Below are 20,827 nucleotides of genomic sequence, written 5' to 3'. Positions count from 1 at the left end.
AATGAAAATATGCCACATAAACTCCCAAAATATGTACCAATACTAATTACTTTTCATTGTATTGCAATGGTATATAATTAAAACTCAGAGTAAATGAAAATTCATATATGGAATAATATATTTTAACATATACAGAATGATCATTGGATTAATCTATTACACATTGAAAAGATTTTTTTTAGAAAACCAACAAAGGTGCGGCGCAGCGCATCGGCCCGAGCATCATGACGTCCGCCCTGGAGAACTACATCAACCGAACCGTCGCAGTGATCACTTCCGATGGAAGGATGATTGTGGGAACACTGAAAGGGTTTGACCAGACCATTAATTTGATTTTGGATGAAAGCCATGAACGAGTGTTCAGCTCTTCACAGGGAGTAGAACAAGTGGTGCTAGGGTTATACATCGTAAGAGGTGACAATGTTGCAGTCATTGGAGAAATTGATAAAGAGACAGATTCTGCGCTTGATTTGGGGAATGAATATTCGAGCAGAACTTCTAAACTCTATAGCACACTGAGGAAGAATTACATACATTGGACATCTGTAAATCTTTGTATAGAAACTGATTATAATGAGGATGATGTATGGAATTTTTATGAATGTAATTTTGGACTTTTGACTTCATATTGATTCATTGTAATATGATATGTAAATTAAAATATTTCTACATTTCCTTGAAAAAAAACCAACAAAAATGCTATTTTACCATCAATACACAAAAATTCTGTCACTGTTTCAACTAAGAAATATTGTGATTAAAAATTTTCCAACTTAACTTTAAAAACACAGAACCTATTAAGTGTCCATCAACAAATAGAAAAAAAATGTAGCTTATACATACAATGGCATATCATTCAGCCATGGAAACAAATGAAACTATTATATGCTACAACATACATGAACCTTGAAAACATGCTAAGTGAAATAAGCCAAACACGTAATAATTAATCTTGTATAATTCCATTTCTATAGGATAACTAGAATAGACCTAGAATTTACAAAAACAGAACTCAAAGCAGAGCTTACTGGGAGATGAGGAAGAAAGGCAGGGATAATACAAAGTAATTGTTTAATTGGTATAGAATTACTCTTTGAAATGATGAAAAAGCTCTAGAAATAGATATTGGTGATGGTTACACAACACTGTAAATAAACATAATGCCACTGAATTGTTTGCTTAAAAATGGTTAAAATGGTAAATGTTATGTGCATTTTACCACATTAAAAAATCAACACCCTGAAATAGCAAGTGCCAATAAAAGTAAGAAAAAAACTGCCAAGAAGTAGGGAAATTTGTTCCCATACTGGTTTTTACTAATTTTTATAACATAATTACATTAAGAAATAAATAAACTGGGGGATCCCTGGGTGGCGCAGCGGTTTGGCGCCTGCCTTTGGCCCAGGGCGCGATCCTGGAGACCCGGGATCGAATCCCATGTCGGGCTCCCAGTGCATGGAGCCTGCTTCTCCCTCTGCCTGTGTCTCTGCCTCATTCTCTCTCTCTCTGTGACTATCACAAATAAATAAAAATTAAAAAAAAAAGAAAAGAAATAAATAAACTGGCTTAAATGAGAAGAAAAAAGAAACCTGTTGCTATAAAAACTAGGTTGAATAATTTTTCATTCAGTGAAAGCAAGCCATAAAAAGCTGCTGTTGAACGAGTTTTGGGTAAGACAAAAGTATGGTCCCTAAATTAGGCTGGTTTGACTTAAGATTACTTTGAGACGGTGTGAAAGCAATACGAGTTCAGTAGAAACCATACTTTGAATTTTGAACTTTGATCTTTTTCCAGCCCTGCCATATGCATAGACTCTCCTGACGCAGGGCAGCAGCAGGAACTGCAATTCCCAGTGGCCACACAATCATGATGGTACACGACCTGTACACTTACAATCATTCTGTACCCCGACAGCCATTCCGTTTTTCACTTTAATAAATTATATGAGATATTCAAGACTTTATTATAAAATAAACTTTGTGTTACATGATTTTGCCCGACTGTAAGCTAATATAAGGGTTCTAAGCAAGGGGATTTTCAATTTACAAACAGTTCATCAAATATAATCCCACAGTAAGCCGATGAAGATCTGTACTGGAAAAATCATGTTCTAAACAAAGCCACTGGGGATCCCTGGGTGGCTCAGTGGTTTAGCGCCTGCCTTCAACCCAGGGCATGATCCTGGAGTCCCAGGATCGAGTCCCATGTCGGGCTCCCGGCGTGGAGCCTGCTTCTCCCTCTGCCTGTGTCTCTGCCTCTCTCTCCCTTTCTCTGTGTCTCCCATGAATAAATAAATAAATAAAATATCTTTAAAGGGCTTAAGAAATGTTTATATATCATTATTAATCATTTTTAATAGGTAAAGATGGAAGCTATTAGAAAGGTATTCATTAGGATCTATGCAAAGGGAATTTTCAGAAATGCTATAAAGATGAATTTCTAGGAAAAAAAGAAGCCTCTTGGCATTATATAAAGACTCTACATTTCTAGTTATAGATGAAAAATACTCTCTAGTCATTGGACTCTCTAGAACTGGATATCGCAGCTTAAAATCCTAGATATGGGGCACCTGTGTGGCTCAGTGAGTTAAGTGTCTGTCTGCTTCAGCTCAGATCATGATCTGAGATCCAGCCTCATGTCAGGATCCCCGCTCAGTGGAGAATCTGCTTCTCTCTCTCTCTCTCTGCCCCCCCCCCCACCCTGATTTGTGCTCTTTCTCTCAAATATTTTTTTTAAAAATCCTGGACATGATACCACATGATATGACTCATGCAGATTTTAAAGAGAATACTGGCTCCACATCTTCCCAGCTATGTGAACTTGGGCAACTTACTTAACTTACAAGAGATTCCATTTTTCATCTTGAAATATCACCCCCGTGCTGTTGTGAAGATTAAACAATGTAGCATATACAAAAAACACCCAACATGTATATATACATATACTTCCTTTTGCCAATTGTGATTCTAATTTAGAAAGAGAATACTTAAAATATCCTTTAATTAAACATAACAGTTTTGATTTTTAAAAAAGGCTTTTCAACGACCTCTAGTTTTTCAGTCTTCTTTTATGAACATTAATTATTATTATAGGGATAAAAACATGTGCCATATCATCTAAAAAGTGGAGGGAAAGAACTAAATCAATTTAGTATGAACACAAGACACCCTTGGATACGAATGTCAGTCCTACCACTTAACTACTTCACCTCATATAAATTACTTATTATCTCTCTGTAACTGCTTCCTCATCTATAAAAAAGGATTAACACCTAACTCATAGAGTGGATGTGAATCAAAAAAGAAATTAAACATATGAACATATAATTAGAATATACAAATAATGCCTAATACATGGTAGATGCTCAATACATACCTGCTCATTCCCTAACTGACTGAACATCACTGGGACACATAAAGATAGATTAGAGGGACAGATTGACTATTTTCCTTTATCTTATATAAATCTAGAATCTAAAAACGTATTTCTCTTCTCCTTTAGTGGGATAAAATATATAGAACATAAAAATTGCCATTTTGGTCATATTTAGGCATATAATTCAGTGACATTGATCACATTCAGTGTTAGGCAACCATCACCACCTATTTCTAAAACTATCATCACCCCAAACTCTCTACCCATTAAACAACTCCCCATTCCCTTCTTCCCCCAGTCCTTGAAAACCTCTATGTTATATCTCTATGAATTTGTCTATTTTAGGTATTTTATATAAGTAGAATCATACTACATTTGTTCTTTGTGTCTTGCCTATCTAACTATGCATATGTTTTCAAGATTCCTTCATGTGGTAACCTGCATCAGCATTTCATTCCATTAAATGGCTGGATAATATTCCATTACATATATTATATTATTGTTTACTCACTCATCTCTCAATGGACACCTGGGTTGTTTCCACATCTTGACTCTTATGAATAACATTGCTATGAAAATTAACAGAAACAAGTAGCTATTTCAGTCAATGTTTTCAATTTTGGGGGTATATATTTAGGGTGGAATTGCTGAGTCATATGGTAATTCTGTGTATAATCTTTTGAGGAACCATCAAAATGTATTCCACACCAGGTGCACCATTTTACATTCCCACCAGCAATGTACAAAGTTCTAATTCCTCCACATCCAAAGCAACACTTTGTTATTTGTTTTTTGGGTATGTTGGGCTTTATTTACATCAGAGTAGGTGTAAAGTGGTATCTCATCCTGCTTTTGATTTGCAATTCTCTAATGGCTAATGATGTTGAGCCATTTGTATCTCTTCCTTGGATAAAGGTCTATTCAGGTATTTTGTTCATTTTTCAATTGAGTTCTTGGGGAGGGGTTTTGTCGATCTGATATTATTAAACTCTTTCCAAATATATGATTTGCAAATATTTTCTCCATTATATGGGTAGCCTGTTCACTCTCTTGAGAGTATCTATTGAAACACAAAATTTTTTATTTTAATCAAGTCCAGTTCATGTTTTTCACATTGCTTGTCCTTCAGTTGTCACATGTAAAAAATCAGGACCAAATACAAGATCATAGAGATATACATTTATACTTTCTTCAGAATGAGAAGGGGAGCCTGAAGATGTGACTGAATTGCTTCAATCTCATGATAAAACATTAACAGATGAAGAGTTGCTTCCTATGGATGAGCTAAGAAAGTGGTTTCTTAAGATGGAATCTACTCCTGCTAAAAATGTTGTGAAGATTATTGAAATGATTTAGCAAAGGATTTAGACTATTACATAAAATTGGCTGATAAAGTAGCAGCAGGGTTTGAGAGGACTGAATCCAGTTTCAAAAGAAGTTCTACTGTAGGTAAAATGCTATCAAACAGTCTCGCATGCAACAGAGAAACCATTCATTAAGTAAGAAACAACTGATTCAGCAAACTTCACTACTGTCTTATTTTAAGCAACTACTACAGCCACCCCAACCTTAAGCAACCAACACCCTAGTCAGTGCAACAACATCGAGGCAAGACCTTCCACCTGCAAAAAGATTATGACTCCCTGAAAGCTCAGATGATGGTTAGCAGTTTTCAGCAAGAAAAGTAGCTTTTAGGATCCCTGGGTGGCGCAGCGGTTTAGTGCCTGCCTTTGGCCCAGGGCCCGATCCTAGAGACCCGGGATCGAATCCCACGTCGGGCTCCCGGTGCATGGAGCCTGCTTCTCCCTCTGCCTGTGTCTCTGCCTATCTCTCTCTCTCTCTCTCTCTCTCTCTCTGTGTGTGACTATCATAAATAAATAAAAAATTTTTAAAAAGTAGCTTTTGATAATTAAGGTATGTACATTATTGTTTTAGACATGATGTTACTGCACACTTAATAGACTACAATTAAGTGTAAGCGTAACTTTTACATGCAGTGGAAAATCAAATCAGGGTCTCCTGGGTGGCTCAGTGGTTGAGCGTCTGTCTGTCTGCCTTTGGCTCAGGGCGTGATCCCGGGGTCCTGGGATTGAGTCCCATATCGGGTTCCTCGCAGGGAGCCTGCTTCTCCGTCTGTCTGTGTCTCTGCCTCTGTGTCTCTCATGAATAAATAAAATCTTTAAAAAGAAAAAAAAAAGTATCCTTCTATTCCTACTTTGAGTGATTTTATTATGGACAAGTACTGGAATCACCAAATGTATTTTCTATACCAATAAAATGATTTTGAGTTTTTCTTCCTCCATTCTAGTAATGTGGTATATCAGATTGATTTTTATATGGTAACCCACCCTTGCAATCAAGGGATAAATCACTTCTAATATGCTGCTGGCTTCTGTTTGCTATTTTGTTGAGAATTTTTGCATTTATACTCATTAAGGATATTGCTCTGTAGTTGTCTTTTCTGGTCCTTGTCTGGCTTCAGAATCAGGGTAATGCTGGCCTCATAGGAGTTAGCAAGTACTGCTGCCTCTTAAACATTCTCGAAGAGTTTAAGGATGAGTGATATTAATTCTTTACATGTTTGAGCAAATCCACCAGGGAAGCCAAATATTTGGTCTCTGTCTTTTCTTTGTTGGGAGGATTGTTATTACTGGTTCAATTTCCTTACTTGTAGGTCTATTCATATGTTCTATTTCTTCTTGGGTTGGTTTTTGTAATTTGTGTATTTCTAGGAATATACACCAGTTTGCTGGTGTATAGCTGCTCAGCATTTTATTGTAGAACCTTTTTATTTTTATAAAGTTGGTGATAATGTTCATACTTAAATTTCTGATTTAGTAAGTTGAGGCTTCTCTTTTTTTTTTTCCTTAGACTACTGAAAGGTTTGTCATTAATATTTTCAGAGAAACTAGTTTTGGTCTCACCCATTTTCTCTATAGTTCTTCTTTTTCAATTTCATAGGAAAAAATGAGTAATCACAAACCAAAAGTGAAGAAAAACTATCTTTTATATTTACCTATGCAGTTATCATGTTATTTTTTTATTCATTCAGCTTTCAGTTACTAGCTAGTGTCTTTTTTATTTAGCCTAAAGGACTCCTTTTTTAGCATTTCTTGTAGGACAGGTCTCCTAACAGTGAATTCCCTCAATGTATTTTTTAAGATTTTTTTTTAATTTTTTTAAGTAATCCCTATACCCACAGTGGGACCCAAACCTACAACCCCAAGATTAAAAATCATATATGTTCTACCAACTGAACTAGCTAGGCTAAGTTCCTTCATTTTTTATCTGGAAATATCTTATTGTTGTCTTCATTCTTGAAGAACAGTTTTGCCAGATATAGAATTCTTGGTTGATATTTTTTCTCTTAGCACTTAAATACATCAGTCCAGGGGCACCTGGGTGGCTCATTCAGTTGAGCATATGCCTTCAGTTCAGGTTGTGATCCTGGAATCCCAGGATCAAGCCCCACATTGAGCTCCCCACTCAGTGGGGAGTCTGTTTTTTCCCTTTGCCCCTCCCCCTGCTCAAGCTCTCTCTCTCTTTCTCTCTAGTAAATAAAATCTTTAGATAGATAGATAGATAGATAGATGATAGATAGATGATAGATAGATTAGAGATGTGAGTCCATTGCTTTCTGATTTCCATCTTTTCGTATGAGAAATCAATTATTAATCTTACTAAGGATCCCTTGTACACTATAGGAGTCACTGCTCTTGTTGCTGCTTTCAAGATTCTCTATTTCTCTTTGACTTTTGACAATTTTTATGTGTCGCATTGTAGGTCTCTTTGAAATTAACCTGCTTGGAGTTGAGTTTCTTAGATATATAGATGCATGTCTTTCATCAAATTTGATACTTTTGGTCATTATTTCTCCAAATACTCTTCCTGCCTCTTTCTCTCTCCCTTCTCCTTCTGGGACTACAATAATGCAAATTATGTTCTCCTTTATGGGATCTTACAGGTCCTTTAGGCTCTATTGACTTTTCTTCATTCTTTTGTCTTTCTCTTCTCAGTTGCAATAATTCATTTTGTCCTATCTCCAAGTTCACAGATTGTTTCTTCTGCCTTCCCACATTTGACGTTGCATTCCTCTAGCAAACTTTATAATTCTCAACTCCAGAATTACTATTTAGTTCCTCTGTATTATTTCTAGGATCTTTACTGATTATTCTCAATTTTTTCATACATCATTTTCTCTAGAATTCTTTCAGTTTCCAGAACTTTTAGTTGTTTGTCCATGCTTTCCTTTAACTCTTGTACAATGTTTACAATAATTGATTTAAAATATCTTCCTACAAAGTTCAATGTCTGGACTTCCTCAAAAATGGTTTCTTTTTTTTTTTTTATTTATCAAAAATGGTTTCTATATGGGATGCCTGGGTCGCTCAGTGGTTGAGTGCCTCCCTTCCACCCAGCATGTGATCCTTGAGTCCCAGTATCAAGTCTCACATCAGGTTCCCTGCATGGAGCCTGCTTATCCCTCTATCTGTGTTTCTGCCTCTCTCTGTGTCTCTCATGAATAAATAAATAAAAATAAAATCTTAAAAAAAAAAAAGAATGGTTTCTATCAATTATTTTTTCCTCTGGGTGAGCCATTCTTTCCTGGTTTTTTTGTTTGTTTGGTTGGTTGGTTTTTTTTTTTTTGTTTTTTGTTTTTTTGCATAACCTTGTGCTTTTGTTGGTGGTGAAACCCGGACATTCAAGTATTATGGTATATTATAACATGGTAACTTTAAAAATCAGATTCTCACCCTTCTCTTTCTATAATTATCAAAGAAATTATATATAACTGGCTTATGTTCAGCCACTGTTTTGACTGGTATTTCCTTGAGTACAAAGAGCTTAAAAAAAAAGAAAGAAACAAAAAAAACATGTTTCTTAGACTAGACTAGTTCTGTGCTGCGGTACTCCTTCAACACTTAGCCATAATATGTACAATGCTGTCTTGGCTGTCACTACCTGCATCAAGCCAAGAGAAGAGCCAGGGAAAGCTTAAGGGTTTCTCAAATATTTCCTGAGCATGAGTCCTACCTTGGGTATACACGTGGTTTTCTAAATTCCCCTGTATACACTGGCACTTTGACTACCCTAATTTCCCAAAGAAATGCTCTCCCTGGCTTTTCTTCTCAGGTCTAAGGTAAGACTCAGCCATAATCTTTTGTCATGAGGATCTGCAGTTTTTGTTTGCCTTACCATATTTCAGTTAATGCCCACTGCTTCTCCAGCCTCAGTTAGGTGAAACAGATATAAGCACCTTGCATCAATCCTTCAAGAAACTCCCAGACAGGTTAGAATAGGCAAAGATGATACTTTTTAATAAGCTCTGCTTTGCTCCCTCTGGAACCAGGCTGCTACCTTCAAGACTGTTGCCAAGCTGGGGAGGGTGGGGGACACAGACAAGTAAAAATGCCACAAAGCCTTCCTACCATTTTTCAACTGTCTTTTCCTTGGTTCAACATTTGCTTTAGTTGCTGGAAAGTACAGACATTTTTCCAGAGTTCTGGCAAAGTTGGTTCTAAAAGTGTCTGCTTGTTTTTGATGTTTCTCTTGAGGAGGATTTGGAACTGCCTACACACTGATATTAAATATAAATATTAAATATTTATATTTAAAGACCTAAAAACTCATAATAAAGCAAGATAAATTTACTAATGCAACATTTATTATTTGGGCGCCATTTTAATCTGAGAAGATATCTATAGTGACGATTTCCAAATTTCTACAGAAATCCATGAATTGTATTGAGGTATTAAATAGCTAAGATTAAATACAAGTAGTCACATAAAATAGTAACTTAATGGATATAAATCCTTAGATTTCTTTGAATACTGTAGCTATGTCTATCTGTTCTTCCTGACAAGTGTTCCATGGCAATGAAATACTAGAAAAACTCAGAGTTTATTACTCTTAATATTTAGTGCTTTCCCCTATCACATATGTGATTGTAGTTTTTATAAGATGTATATGACAGATACATTCCACTGGTAAAATTACTTGGGAGTTATTTTTATGGATTTCAAGGAGGTATTTCACAAAGAATATATTGTTCAGCCAAAAACAGTCTGATATTTAGGTGCTTCACATAAGTTTTAGAAACACTGTTAAGGAGAATGCAATAATTAAAATAATAAAATTTAAATCCATTAGAACTCCACACTGAAATACTTTATATAACTACTTTTATAAACATATAGAACTCAAAAATACATTTCATGTATTTGCTAAAGTCAATTAAAATTATAGTTGTTATGATGGAAATATATTTTAAAGATATTATCAGGGCAGCCCGGGTAGCTCAGCAGTTTAGCGCCGCCTTCAGCCCGGCGTGTGATCCTGGAAACCCCAGATCGAGTCCCATGTCAGGATTCCTGCATGGAGCCTGCTTCTCCCTCTGTGCCTCTGCCTCTCTCTCTGTGTCTCTCATTAATAAATAAATAAAATCTTTTTTTAAAAAAAAGATATTATCAATAAAATATATGCATACCATTCTAAAACATTTGTCAGTTTTTACAACAGAAGAGGGAAAAAAAACCTTAAAACCCTGCAACTTTAACTGCAGGATCAACAATTCAATCAAATGCTATGTTTGAGTAAAAAAGAAAAAATGATCCCAGGAAAAGCCATCAATTATGAACAGTTCCATTCTAAGTCTTTTGGAACTTTGTTATATATTTCTAAATTGTTAGTTCACTAAAACTATAGCATATGCCACAGCACAGCTCACCAAACATCAATGGGACTTGAAGTAAATTTACTGAGTCAAGGCCAACATTTATATAACATAATATAGAACAAAAAATATTAATGTGCATATAATGCTATGTATTGCTTCATAAAATTTTTATTCTATTTTATGTATAAATGAAAGCCATTCTCTTTCTACTATACCACAACACTATTCCATCAGAAGAAAGAAGCTGAAATAGGACACACTCTGCTACAGTATATAATACACTGTGTATAGGAAAGTGTCATGTATAGGAAAGTATACTGCAATGAGGTTCTTATATAATTACTTAATGTAATTTAATTATTTAAAATTACTTATGGATGAAAAAATTTAGATTGTTTTACTACTTTTATCAGATTATTACTTCATATATAACTAATTCAGAAAACATGAAAATCTGAAGCAAACATCTAATCTATCATAAATTAATGGGTTTCAAAATACCTTACATTCTAGCAAAGATTTAACATAATTAATCTCAAAGTTGTAAAGATGGATAAATTCATGATACTTGACTGGCATATTTAAGTGTAGTTCCTCTAGGGATTTTTTTTCCATCTATTTTAACCATAACTATGGTCTTATTCTTATAAGGACACCCTTAATAATCTGCTCGACTGGTACCTATCCATATTATATCTTATTTAAATACATAACAAAATTTAGTCCGTTTCTTAATAAATACAGAGAACTTTAAAAATGATTCATTGTGAAATATAATTTGCTGGGACTTTTCCATCACAAAAAAACCATGCCATGTTGGTAAAATTTAGAATTTCCCCATTAAAGATTAATTTGTTGTAATACATTTAAGAGCTTCATATTGCTAGTGAGTAATCCTATATATAACAGAAATGGATTAGGACAAATATTAAAACAAGTAACACTGTTACTGCACAATTTCCCTTTGCAGACAAAATAGGCTCCCATATACATTTTAGCATTCATAATATATAAATTGGACTGACACACCCAGTACTATTTAGGATACAATATTCCAAGATTTCTTCTAATACTGAGCTTTTGATTAATCTATAGTATTTAAATTTAGGAATCTTCATTTATTTCTAAGTTCATCTCGGATCAAACTTAAATCTAGGACTTCACTGATACTCTACTTTTATTGGGAAATGTAAGAACTGCACTCCAATTCTAAATTTAAACATTAATCCTAACAAAGTTTTTAAATGAAATTATCAGTTCTTTCTTCCAAAAGTGTTTGCCAAAAGCAATGGTAAGTAGAATGGCAAAGGTGCACGGCCTCTACTATCAAAGAGCAAGCCCCTTTATTCAAGATCTTAGAGAAGGTCTTTTAGTCTATTAGAGTGGAACAGTGGAAAGATGGAAGAGATTTTGAAGAATCTAGGCTTTAAATCCCAGCTCCATCATTTGCTAAACATCAAGCAAGTTAATTAATCTCTCTAAGCCTTAATTCAAAATAAGTTTAACACTAACTATTTCACAAAGTTATTTCAAGGGTTAAATGTTAAAATACAGTAAGCACCCAATACAATAGTGGGAGAATTACTAAATATTCACAATATTCACAAATTCAGGGCCTGGCATACAGAATCCATTGAATATTTACTGAATGAATAATCCACTCTGAGACAAGAAATCTTAAATGCCATTTCCAAAGAAGTGCATCAAAGAGAAAATACTTATATAATAGTATTTTAAATCAAATTATTGTTCTAAATATAGGTGATTCCTACCTTTTATTTCATTTTATACTCTTTTAATTTAGACTTCCATTTATGCCTTACAACATACATTTTAAAGCACATAATTGTATCATCTAGTAACATAAAAGGTAAATTAAAATTTTTAAAACCTCATGCTGACCCAAACTGTACACCATTGGTACCTGAAGCAAAATTTGGTGTAAAATTTAAGTAACAAATGAATAAATTAATAAACAGTTTGTCACAGAAGTTCACAAATACACTATAAAACACAACAAAGTTAATTTATCAGTTATGACCCTGACACTCTAGTTTACTAAAGAAGACATTCATGGATACAAGAGAAAAATAAGATGGCTTATTTTAGTCTCTGCACATTATTTTTAACATAATAATCTTTTAAGGCATAGCTTCAAGCAAACATTTTTAGTTAATCAGAGTAAAATCATTTTATAGATGCTAAAATTTACCTGTTTGAGTCCTTCATCAGTAAGTTTGTCCTGGTTGCCTACATGAACTTTCTGAAGTAAAGGACAGTGAGAGGCAACCGCAATAATAGAAGTGTCAGAAAGCTGTTTACACCTGTAGGCTGTATACCTAAGAAGTCCAGGACACTTAAATGCTAGAACACATACGCCAGTATCAGACATACTGCGACAATCAGAAATGTTGATTTCAATTATATTCTGACTTCTTGATGCAATTTTTTCCAATAATTCATCAGTGACCTATGAGAGGAAAAAAAGCAATAAATTTAAACTTTGCTGCAAGTGAAACTTACTTTCTATTCTTTAATTAAATTTTCCCTAGTAAATAATATAATAGCACAATCAAAGGAAACCTTCTTATTTAATATCAAAGCATAATAAGGGGTGCCTGGGTGGCTCAGTCAGTTAAGTGCCTGCCTTGGGCTCAGATAATGATCCCAGGGGCTTGGGATCGAGCCCCACATTGGGTCCCTGCATGGTGGGAAGCCTGCTTCTCCTTCCACCACTACCCCTGCTTGTGCACTCGTGCTCTCTCTCTCTTTCTCTCTCTCTCTCTGTCAAATAAATGGATATCTCAAAAAAATAAATAAAATAAAGCCTAACAAGAACTGTGGTATAATAGAAAATACATACTTGGTCTTTGCTTCCAGTCCCTGGAACAGAGCTCCTATAACTCTTGTAATTTCCTGATTAAGAGGAATGTCTTTTCTTATTCCTAACAAGCCCCATACATTTTGACCACATTGGAGTTTATACTAATGAAGCAGCTTAAGTTGGGGCTCCCCGAACAGCATCAGAATGGGGTCTGGTCACCAGAAAGACCAAACACCATGTGATTAGAAGGTGGTCATTTTCAGCCCCAAACCCCTGACTTCCTAGGAGCGTAGGGGAGCTAGAGACTGGGTTATAAAAACTCTTGAACACTGAGATTCGAAGAGCTTCTGGATTTGTGAACACCTTCAAGTGCTGGGAGGGTGACATGCCCACAGACGGAATGGAAGCTCTACATCTTCTTCCCCTGCTTATTTTGTCCTATGTATCTTTTCCATCTGGTCAGTCCAGAGTTGTATCTTTTACAATAAACCAGTAGACATAAGTATTTTTCTGAGTTCTGTAAGTATTTCTAGCAAATTATCAAGCCTGGGGAAAAGGTCAAGGGGACTCCTGAATTTACAGCTGGTTAGTGAGAAGTACAGATGACTCCTGGGACTTGTGACTGACTGGCCTATGAAGTGGGGACAGTCTTATGGGACTAAGCCAATAACCTGTGAGGTTTTGCACTACCCCCAGGAGTTAATTTCAGAATTGAACTGAACTGTTGAACACCCAGGTGTTAACAGAGAATCTGTGAGAACAAAAATAATTCCACACATGTGGTGTCAGAAGTGGTGTGGAAAAACACCAAGCAAGAATATATGTGTTAGTTTCCATTAAAAGCCAAAGATATAGATCATTCCTTACTAGGAAGGTTACTTTAACTTTCAAACTCACCAAAAACTCCCCATAAACAAAACTGTACTGAGATTTTAAACATTTTGTTCTTATTTTTAATTCATCAAATAGTGTATATCTCTTATCATGCTATATGAATTGTAACTTATAATACTTAACCAAATTAGATGATATGTACCACAAAATATAAACTTTAATTGTTTTACTGCTTCTTTAAGAATACTACCTCATAAAAAAAAAGAATATTACCTCATATATAACTAATCTATGGCTTAGAAAATATATCATTTTTCTTATGAGCACATCAAAGATTACATACAGATGTCCATATCAAATAGTTCTTATCAGAAAACTCAAAACTAAATATAAGTAAGCTTAAAATTCATGTAGTAAAAAATTTACGTGGCCATCTGAATTTTAAACATACTTTAAAAATCAACCTCTACATATTCCTTACCCAGTGATGACATGAATAAGACATCAAGATGAAAGGTAAAGCACAGGGAATATAGTCAATGGTGTGGCAGTAGCATTATACGGTGATAAGTACAGTATAACATACAGAATTGTCAAATCACTATGTTGTACACCTGAAACTAATGTAACATTGTGCATCAGGTAAATTTCAATTAAAAGGAAAAAGAAAAAAGAAAGGAAAGTTAATATTATTCAAGTCCCCTGAGTACAAATAATGGTGAAAGAAAATGCATGTGATGAAATTTAGAACAGAAGAAGGAAAGAACTGGAATGTTCAGGAGCTATAAGAGGAAGAGCCAAACTTGCAACTGCCTTTATGCTTGCTGGAAAAAGCAAATTGCAGACAGTTACCTTCAAAGCTACAACTCTGACATACCTCTCCTTCTATTTTTTTTTTCTTTTTTCATCTCCAGACCTAAGTACCAGTAGAGGTGAAAAGCTATTCTTAGTCTGAGTTTATAACAAATAGCTCAGATATCCAAGCCTAATGAAGGAAAGAGCCAATGCATTATTTCACATTACTTCTTTCCACTCTACCAGCCACAACTAACTAAATACTCACCATTTTCTTAGACACAAATTTCATGGACCCAGGCAGGGAAATGACTAATTCTGTAATTATTTCAACCTCCAACCAATGAGGCGGAAAAACAAAAAGAAAACTTACATACAATGCTCAGGAATTTGCTTATTTTGTTTAAAGCATATAGTTATATACACATACACTACCACCAGTGGTGTGCTAAAGTTGGCTTGTACCAACTCACAAGAGCCTGTAATGTGCACCTCTTTCCAAGTCAGTGACATCAGTACACAGTGATATCACATTAGTAGCCTGAAATTGGCTATGGTGGAACATTTGCACCAAAAAACTAGCAAATACCATAAAACACAGCTTTCTGTTTGTTTCTGAAAGCCAGTTGTTCAGCATGTACCAGCACCACTACCTAAAAATATCCTGGAAGGGTTTAGAGCAGGTTCAATACTCCAATAAAATCCTATTCTTATTGGATATTTTATGTATTTCCAATGCCAAGTACTAACAACCAAGTCTAAAGAAGAATCCAACAAGCCCAACAAATTGTTTGCAATTAACACTATTAGCTCTTTTTTTCTAATTTATGCCACCATATAAACACATTGGGCAGCCAGGCAATAGGGAGGATTGGAAAATTAAAGCAAGATATCTTAGTCCATTTTGCTTCTATTTTTTCAATTATAACAACTGTACAAGAATATTTATTTACCTACAACAATAGCATAAGGATACTATTATTAATAGTATAATAATAATAGATTAAAAGGAATAATGATAGTTTTGACTCATAACATTGTTACAAGGATCAAATGCTTTAGTATATGTAAAGCCCAGAGAACAGTATATGCCATATCAGCACCATTATATAAACACTTGCCATTATTTTCTACTATTAAACTAATATTCATGATATAACCCCTCTAAAAAATGGGGAAAAGTTTAATAACTTTCTTTGAAGGTAATGAAAAAAGGGAGAAGATATAGAGGATTTAGACAAAGAGGATTAAGAAGTAAACCAAAATTACCAATCCACATTAAAACATATCTTCTCCACCACAAGAACCTAGCTTTAACATAATGCACACACAAAAATTACTATAGCAAGGAATTATAAATTATAATCACTTGAACCATCTTGAAAAACTACAACATTAAAAGAAGTGACTTCTGAAGAGAAATAAAGATATTCTTTTAATAGGTCAAAGTGAGTGTTTCTCAGAATTAGATTCCATACCTGCTGACGACTACTAAGATCCAGCTGCTTCCAAAACTGGAAATCTAAACAAAGGTCACGCCAGTACTTGCAAACCAATGAGGCAGAAAGGCAACGCTCATCCAGGGATAAATTGGAAAATATCTGTGAATAAAAGGGGAACCATTTAATATGTGCTAAACACTTTAAAGACACTGGAAAAGGTTTTTATTAGGAAAAAAGAACATTTTAAAACAGAAAACCATCTTGAATACAAGGGCCATGATTAGAAAAATCATTATTAGGGAATGTGTCCTGAAGAGGAAGTATGGTATAAGAGTTAAGAATATGTGCTAAAGGGGATCCCTGGGTGGCTCAGCAGTTTGGCGCCTGCCTTTGGCCCAGGGCGCGATCCTGGAGACTCGGGATCAAGTCCCACGTCGGGCTCCCTGCATGGAACCTGCTTCTCCCTCTGCCTGTGTGTCTCTGCCTACCTCTCTCTCTCTCTCTCTCTCATAAATAAATGAGTAAATAAATAAATAAATATTTTTAAAAAAAGAATATGTGCTAAATATCACCTTTTATGTAAAAAGTGGGGGGTGGGAAAGCAAAAGAGAGAGAAAAAGAGTTTGGCAGTATTAAAAAAAAAGAGAGATGGGAAGGAGAAGCCAAAAACTAGTAAAAATGCTTACCTTTAGGAGAAGGGAGAAAAAAGTAGAGGAAAAAGGATCAAAGTAACACTAATTTAAAGATAGATAGCTTTTCAGTTTTGACCTTGGAATCTTGTGAACTTTTATATAATTTTTTGAAATAATGAAAATAAATCGTAAGAAAGATGCTTTACCTCTATAATTTTTTTCCAGAAATTCACAACCCCAATCAAATCCTGAGAAAAAAGTCATATATGTTAATGATGGGACATCCTACAAAATCCTAATAAGAACACCTCAGGGGCACCTGGGTAGCTCAGTCAGTTAGGTGTCTGCCTTCGGCTCAGGTCATGATCCCAGAGTCCTGGGACTGAACCCCACATCAGACTCCTTGTTTAACAGGGACCCTGCTTCTCCCTCTCCCTCTGCCTGCTGCTCCTTTGGCTTGTGCATGTGCGTGCTCTCTCTCAAATAAGTGAATAAAATACTTTTAAAAAATTTTTAAAAACAACTCCTCAAAAAAGTTCAGAGTCAGAAAAACGAGGAAAGACTTAGAACCTATCACAGACCAGAAGAGAAGAAAGAGAAAGGACAACTAATACAATCCTGAATTAGAAAAAGAACAGCAACAGAAAAACTATACTGATACTGATTTCACGGTTTTGGTAAATGTACAATGGTAATAATGGAAGATAATCAAATTAGGGAAAATTGAAAGTAGCTGAGGAATATATGGGAACTCTACTATCTTTGCAAATTTTCTAAGACTATTCTAAAATAAGAGGCTTAATTTTCAGAGTTTTAAAAAGTTAAATTCGGGGATCCCTGGATGGCTCAGTGGTTTGGCGCCTGTCTTTTGCCCAGGGCGTGATCCTGGGGTCCCAGGATCAAGTCCCACATCAGGCTCCCTGCATGGAGCCTGCTTCTCCCTCTGCCTGTGTCTCTGCCTCTCTCTGTGTCTTTCATAAATACATAAATAAATAAAATCTAAAAAAATTAAAAAATAATAAAAAAAGTTAAAATCGGGGTGCCTGGGTGGCTCAGTTGGTTAGGCATCTGCCTTTGGTTCAGGTCATGGTATCGGAGTCCTGAGATCAAGCCCCAAGTTGGGCTTCTCGTACATGGCAGGCAGTCTGCTTCTCCCCTCCTCTCCCCCATGCTCATGCTGTCTCTAGCTCTTAAATAAATAAATAGCTAAAATCACAAAAAGATGGCTAGGTTAAGGGTTAGGACCAGTATAAATTTTTACAATTAATATATGTATCAACAGGGACGCCTGGGTGGCTCAGTGGTTGAACATCTGCCTTTGCCTTTGGTGTGATCCTAGAGTCCCAGGATCGAGTCCCACATCAGGCTCCCTGCATGGAGCCTGCTTCTCTCTCTGCCTGGGTCTCTGCTCCTCTCTCTGTGTCTCATGAATAAATAAAATATTAAAAAATATATATATGTGTGTGTGTATGTATCAACAAATAAAATGTGTAGACCATATTGAGATCCGGAACTGAACTGACTATAAGAAAATTCTTCTGAGACAATCACATTAAACTGAACACAAAATATATATTAGACGAGTTAAAGAAAATTAGTCTTTACTTTTTAAGTTTTCATTATATTGATTATATTCATACTGTAGTTATATTTTTAAAAGCTATTGTGCATTTTAATTTAGATACCTTAGTGTTTTTACCTTAAATGATATTTAGAATTTGCGTTCAGTTATTAATCAAAAGCAAAAAAAGTTAGTGAAAGAAACAAGAAAGGGCCAATATTGAAAACTATTAAAATTGGTTGAATGATACATAGCAAGGGGCAGGTTCATTATAGTACTTTCTATTTTGCTCTGTATATGAAAATTTCCATAATACTAAGTGAAAATTTCAACAAGACCATGTGCTCTAACACTAAATTGTCGGGGATCCCTGGGTGGCTCAGCGGTTTAGCGCCTGCCTTCAGCCCAGGGCCTGATCCTAGAGACCCGGGATCAAGTCCCATGTCAGGCTCCCTGCATGGAGCCTGTTTCTCCCTCTGCCTGTGTCTCTGCCTCTGTGTGTGTGTGTGTGTGTGTGTGTGTGTCTCATGAACTTAAAAAAAAAAAACACTAAATTGTATTATGCTAGGTTTAAATCATGGTCCCATCATTTATTATCTATGTAGCCTTGCACAAATTACCTAACCTCTCTGTACTTCAATTTCCTTATCTTAAAAAAAAAAAAAAAAAAAAAAAAAAAAAAAAAAAAAATTTCCTTATCTTTATTTTCTTTTTAAGATTTGAGAGAGAGAGAGAGAGAGAGAGAGAGAGAGAGAATGTGGAGAGGAGGGGCAGAGGCAGGGGGAGAAGCAGACTCCTTGCTAAGCAGGGAGCCTGATGCAGAGCTCAATCCCAGGATCTTGGGATCATGACTTGAGCCAAAGACAGATGCTTAACCAACTGACCTGTCCAGACACCCCAATTTCCTCATTTTTAAAATGGAGATAATAGGGATGCCTGGGTGGCTCAGCAGTTGAGCATCTGCCTTCGCTCAGGGTGTGATCCCAGAGTCCTGGAATCGAGTCCCACATTGGGCTCCCCGCGTGGAGCCTGCTTCTCCCTCTGCCTTTCTCTCTCTCTCTCGAATAAATAAATAAAATCTTTTTTTTAAAAATGAAGATAATACACTACTGACCTGATAGAGTTACTGAGAGGACCAAAAGAGTATAAATAAAGTTTTGGGAACAAGGTCTGGAACAGAGTAAGCAGTATATAAATGATTCCTATCACAACTATGACCTAAAATGGTAAACCTCTGTGCAGCCAAAAGTTGTAGACGTCTAAGCTAAAATCTCTACTAAGCTTAAATCTTCAACCTGGGGAAAATAATTGCCTTCCCTTCACAACTATCATTCCTCTTCCAAGGACCTAGTGAGAAAAAAAAAAAAAAAAAAGCATAAGAATCCCTGGCAAAGATGGACTTAAGCCCACTCCAGCCTCACATTCCCACTCATGACAACTAAAACCACTGGACAACATACAAAAAGCAGTTAACTCAGGATTCTAAAAGGTTAATAACAGATGGACTGGGAAGGTGAGCCAAAACTTAAAGAATGGCCAATAACAGTAATGAGTTTCCTGAGGTTTTCTTCCCTTTTATCTCCCATCATGGAACAGGATGGCCCCTGTATGGAAGCATACATAAGACACTACTTAAATACAAGCAAGAGAAAGGGATCCCTGGGTGGCTGGCACAGCAGTTTGGCGCCTGCCTTTGGCCCAGGGCGCGATCCTGGAGACCCGGGATTGAATCCCACATGGGGCTTCCGGTGCATGGAGCCTGCTTCTCCCTCTGCCTGTGTCTCTGCCTCTCTCTCTCTCTGTGTGACTATCATGAATAAATTTTTAAAAAGTAGTTTTAAATACAAGAGAAAGTTATCTTTCTGGACAGAATGTGAAATAAAGAATATGAGAACAATCCTCACTTTGGGTTTTCTTTTCTTTCCCTTTTCTCTTTTCTCTCTGCTGGCCATGTCCCAAATACAGCCTCAGTCACAGAGCTGAAATGTGGCAGGTACGTAAAAACCATCTTTCTGGACAACAGAACCAGCAAAGAGAACTCTGGACCAAAGAGTGTGAAAGGAATCCTTACTACTTTTTTTTTTAAGATTTTATTTATTAAAAAAAAACAAAAACAAAAAAACAAAAAAAGATTTTATTTATTTATTCATGAAAGACACAGATAGAGAGGCAGAGACACAGGCAGAGGGAGAAGCAGGCTCCCTGCAGGGAGCCCGATGTGGGACTCGATCCCGGGACCCTGGGATCATGCCTTGAGCCAAAGGCAGACGGTCAACCGCTGAGCCACCCAGGCATCCCCTTACTACTTATTTCTTAACACATCACCATTAAAGTAGCCCCAGGGGTACCTGGGCAGTTCAGTTGGTTAAGCATCCAACTATTTGGTTTTGGCTCAGGTCATGACCTCAGGGTCACGGAGTCAAGCCCCACTTCTGATTACACATTCAGTGGAGAGTCTCCTTGGGATGTTCTCTCTCCTCCATTTGCCCCTCCACCAAAATTAAATAAATAAATAAATCTTTTAATAAAAAAAATAAAAGTAGTCCCAGTTACACAAAGGTAATAGCAGCAGAGGCAACTCTAGCGCAGAGAAATTCCATCTTTCCAACCAGAGAACCAAGAAAATGGGCCTCTAAGAATGTAAGGAGGGGCACATGGGTGGCTCAGCTGGTTAAGCAGCTGCCTTCA

The 20,827-nt window shown here is 36.0% G+C and overlaps 1 protein-coding gene and 1 pseudogene across 1 annotated transcript in view; one reads left to right on the top strand and one right to left on the bottom strand.

Annotated features, from left to right (window-relative positions):
• Positions 1-20,827, bottom strand: part of FBXL17 (F-box and leucine rich repeat protein 17) — a 496,926-nt gene that overhangs the window by 452,147 nt on the left and 23,952 nt on the right. The window contains exons 2-3 of the mRNA XM_038532171.1: positions 15,983-16,105; positions 12,264-12,521 (exon numbers count right to left, since the gene is read on the bottom strand). Coding sequence (XP_038388099.1) covers positions 12,264-12,521; positions 15,983-16,105 — 381 coding nt within the window. The remainder of the gene's footprint in view (positions 1-12,263; positions 12,522-15,982; positions 16,106-20,827) is intronic.
• LOC100855556 lies at positions 216-674 on the top strand (annotated as a pseudogene).

The sequence above is a fragment of the Canis lupus genome, chromosome 3 (assembly GCF_011100685.1).
Source record: "Canis lupus familiaris isolate Mischka breed German Shepherd chromosome 3, alternate assembly UU_Cfam_GSD_1.0, whole genome shotgun sequence".
Classification (NCBI taxonomy): Eukaryota; Metazoa; Chordata; class Mammalia; order Carnivora; family Canidae; genus Canis; species Canis lupus.
This window is presented reverse-complemented; position numbering and strand designations above follow the sequence as displayed.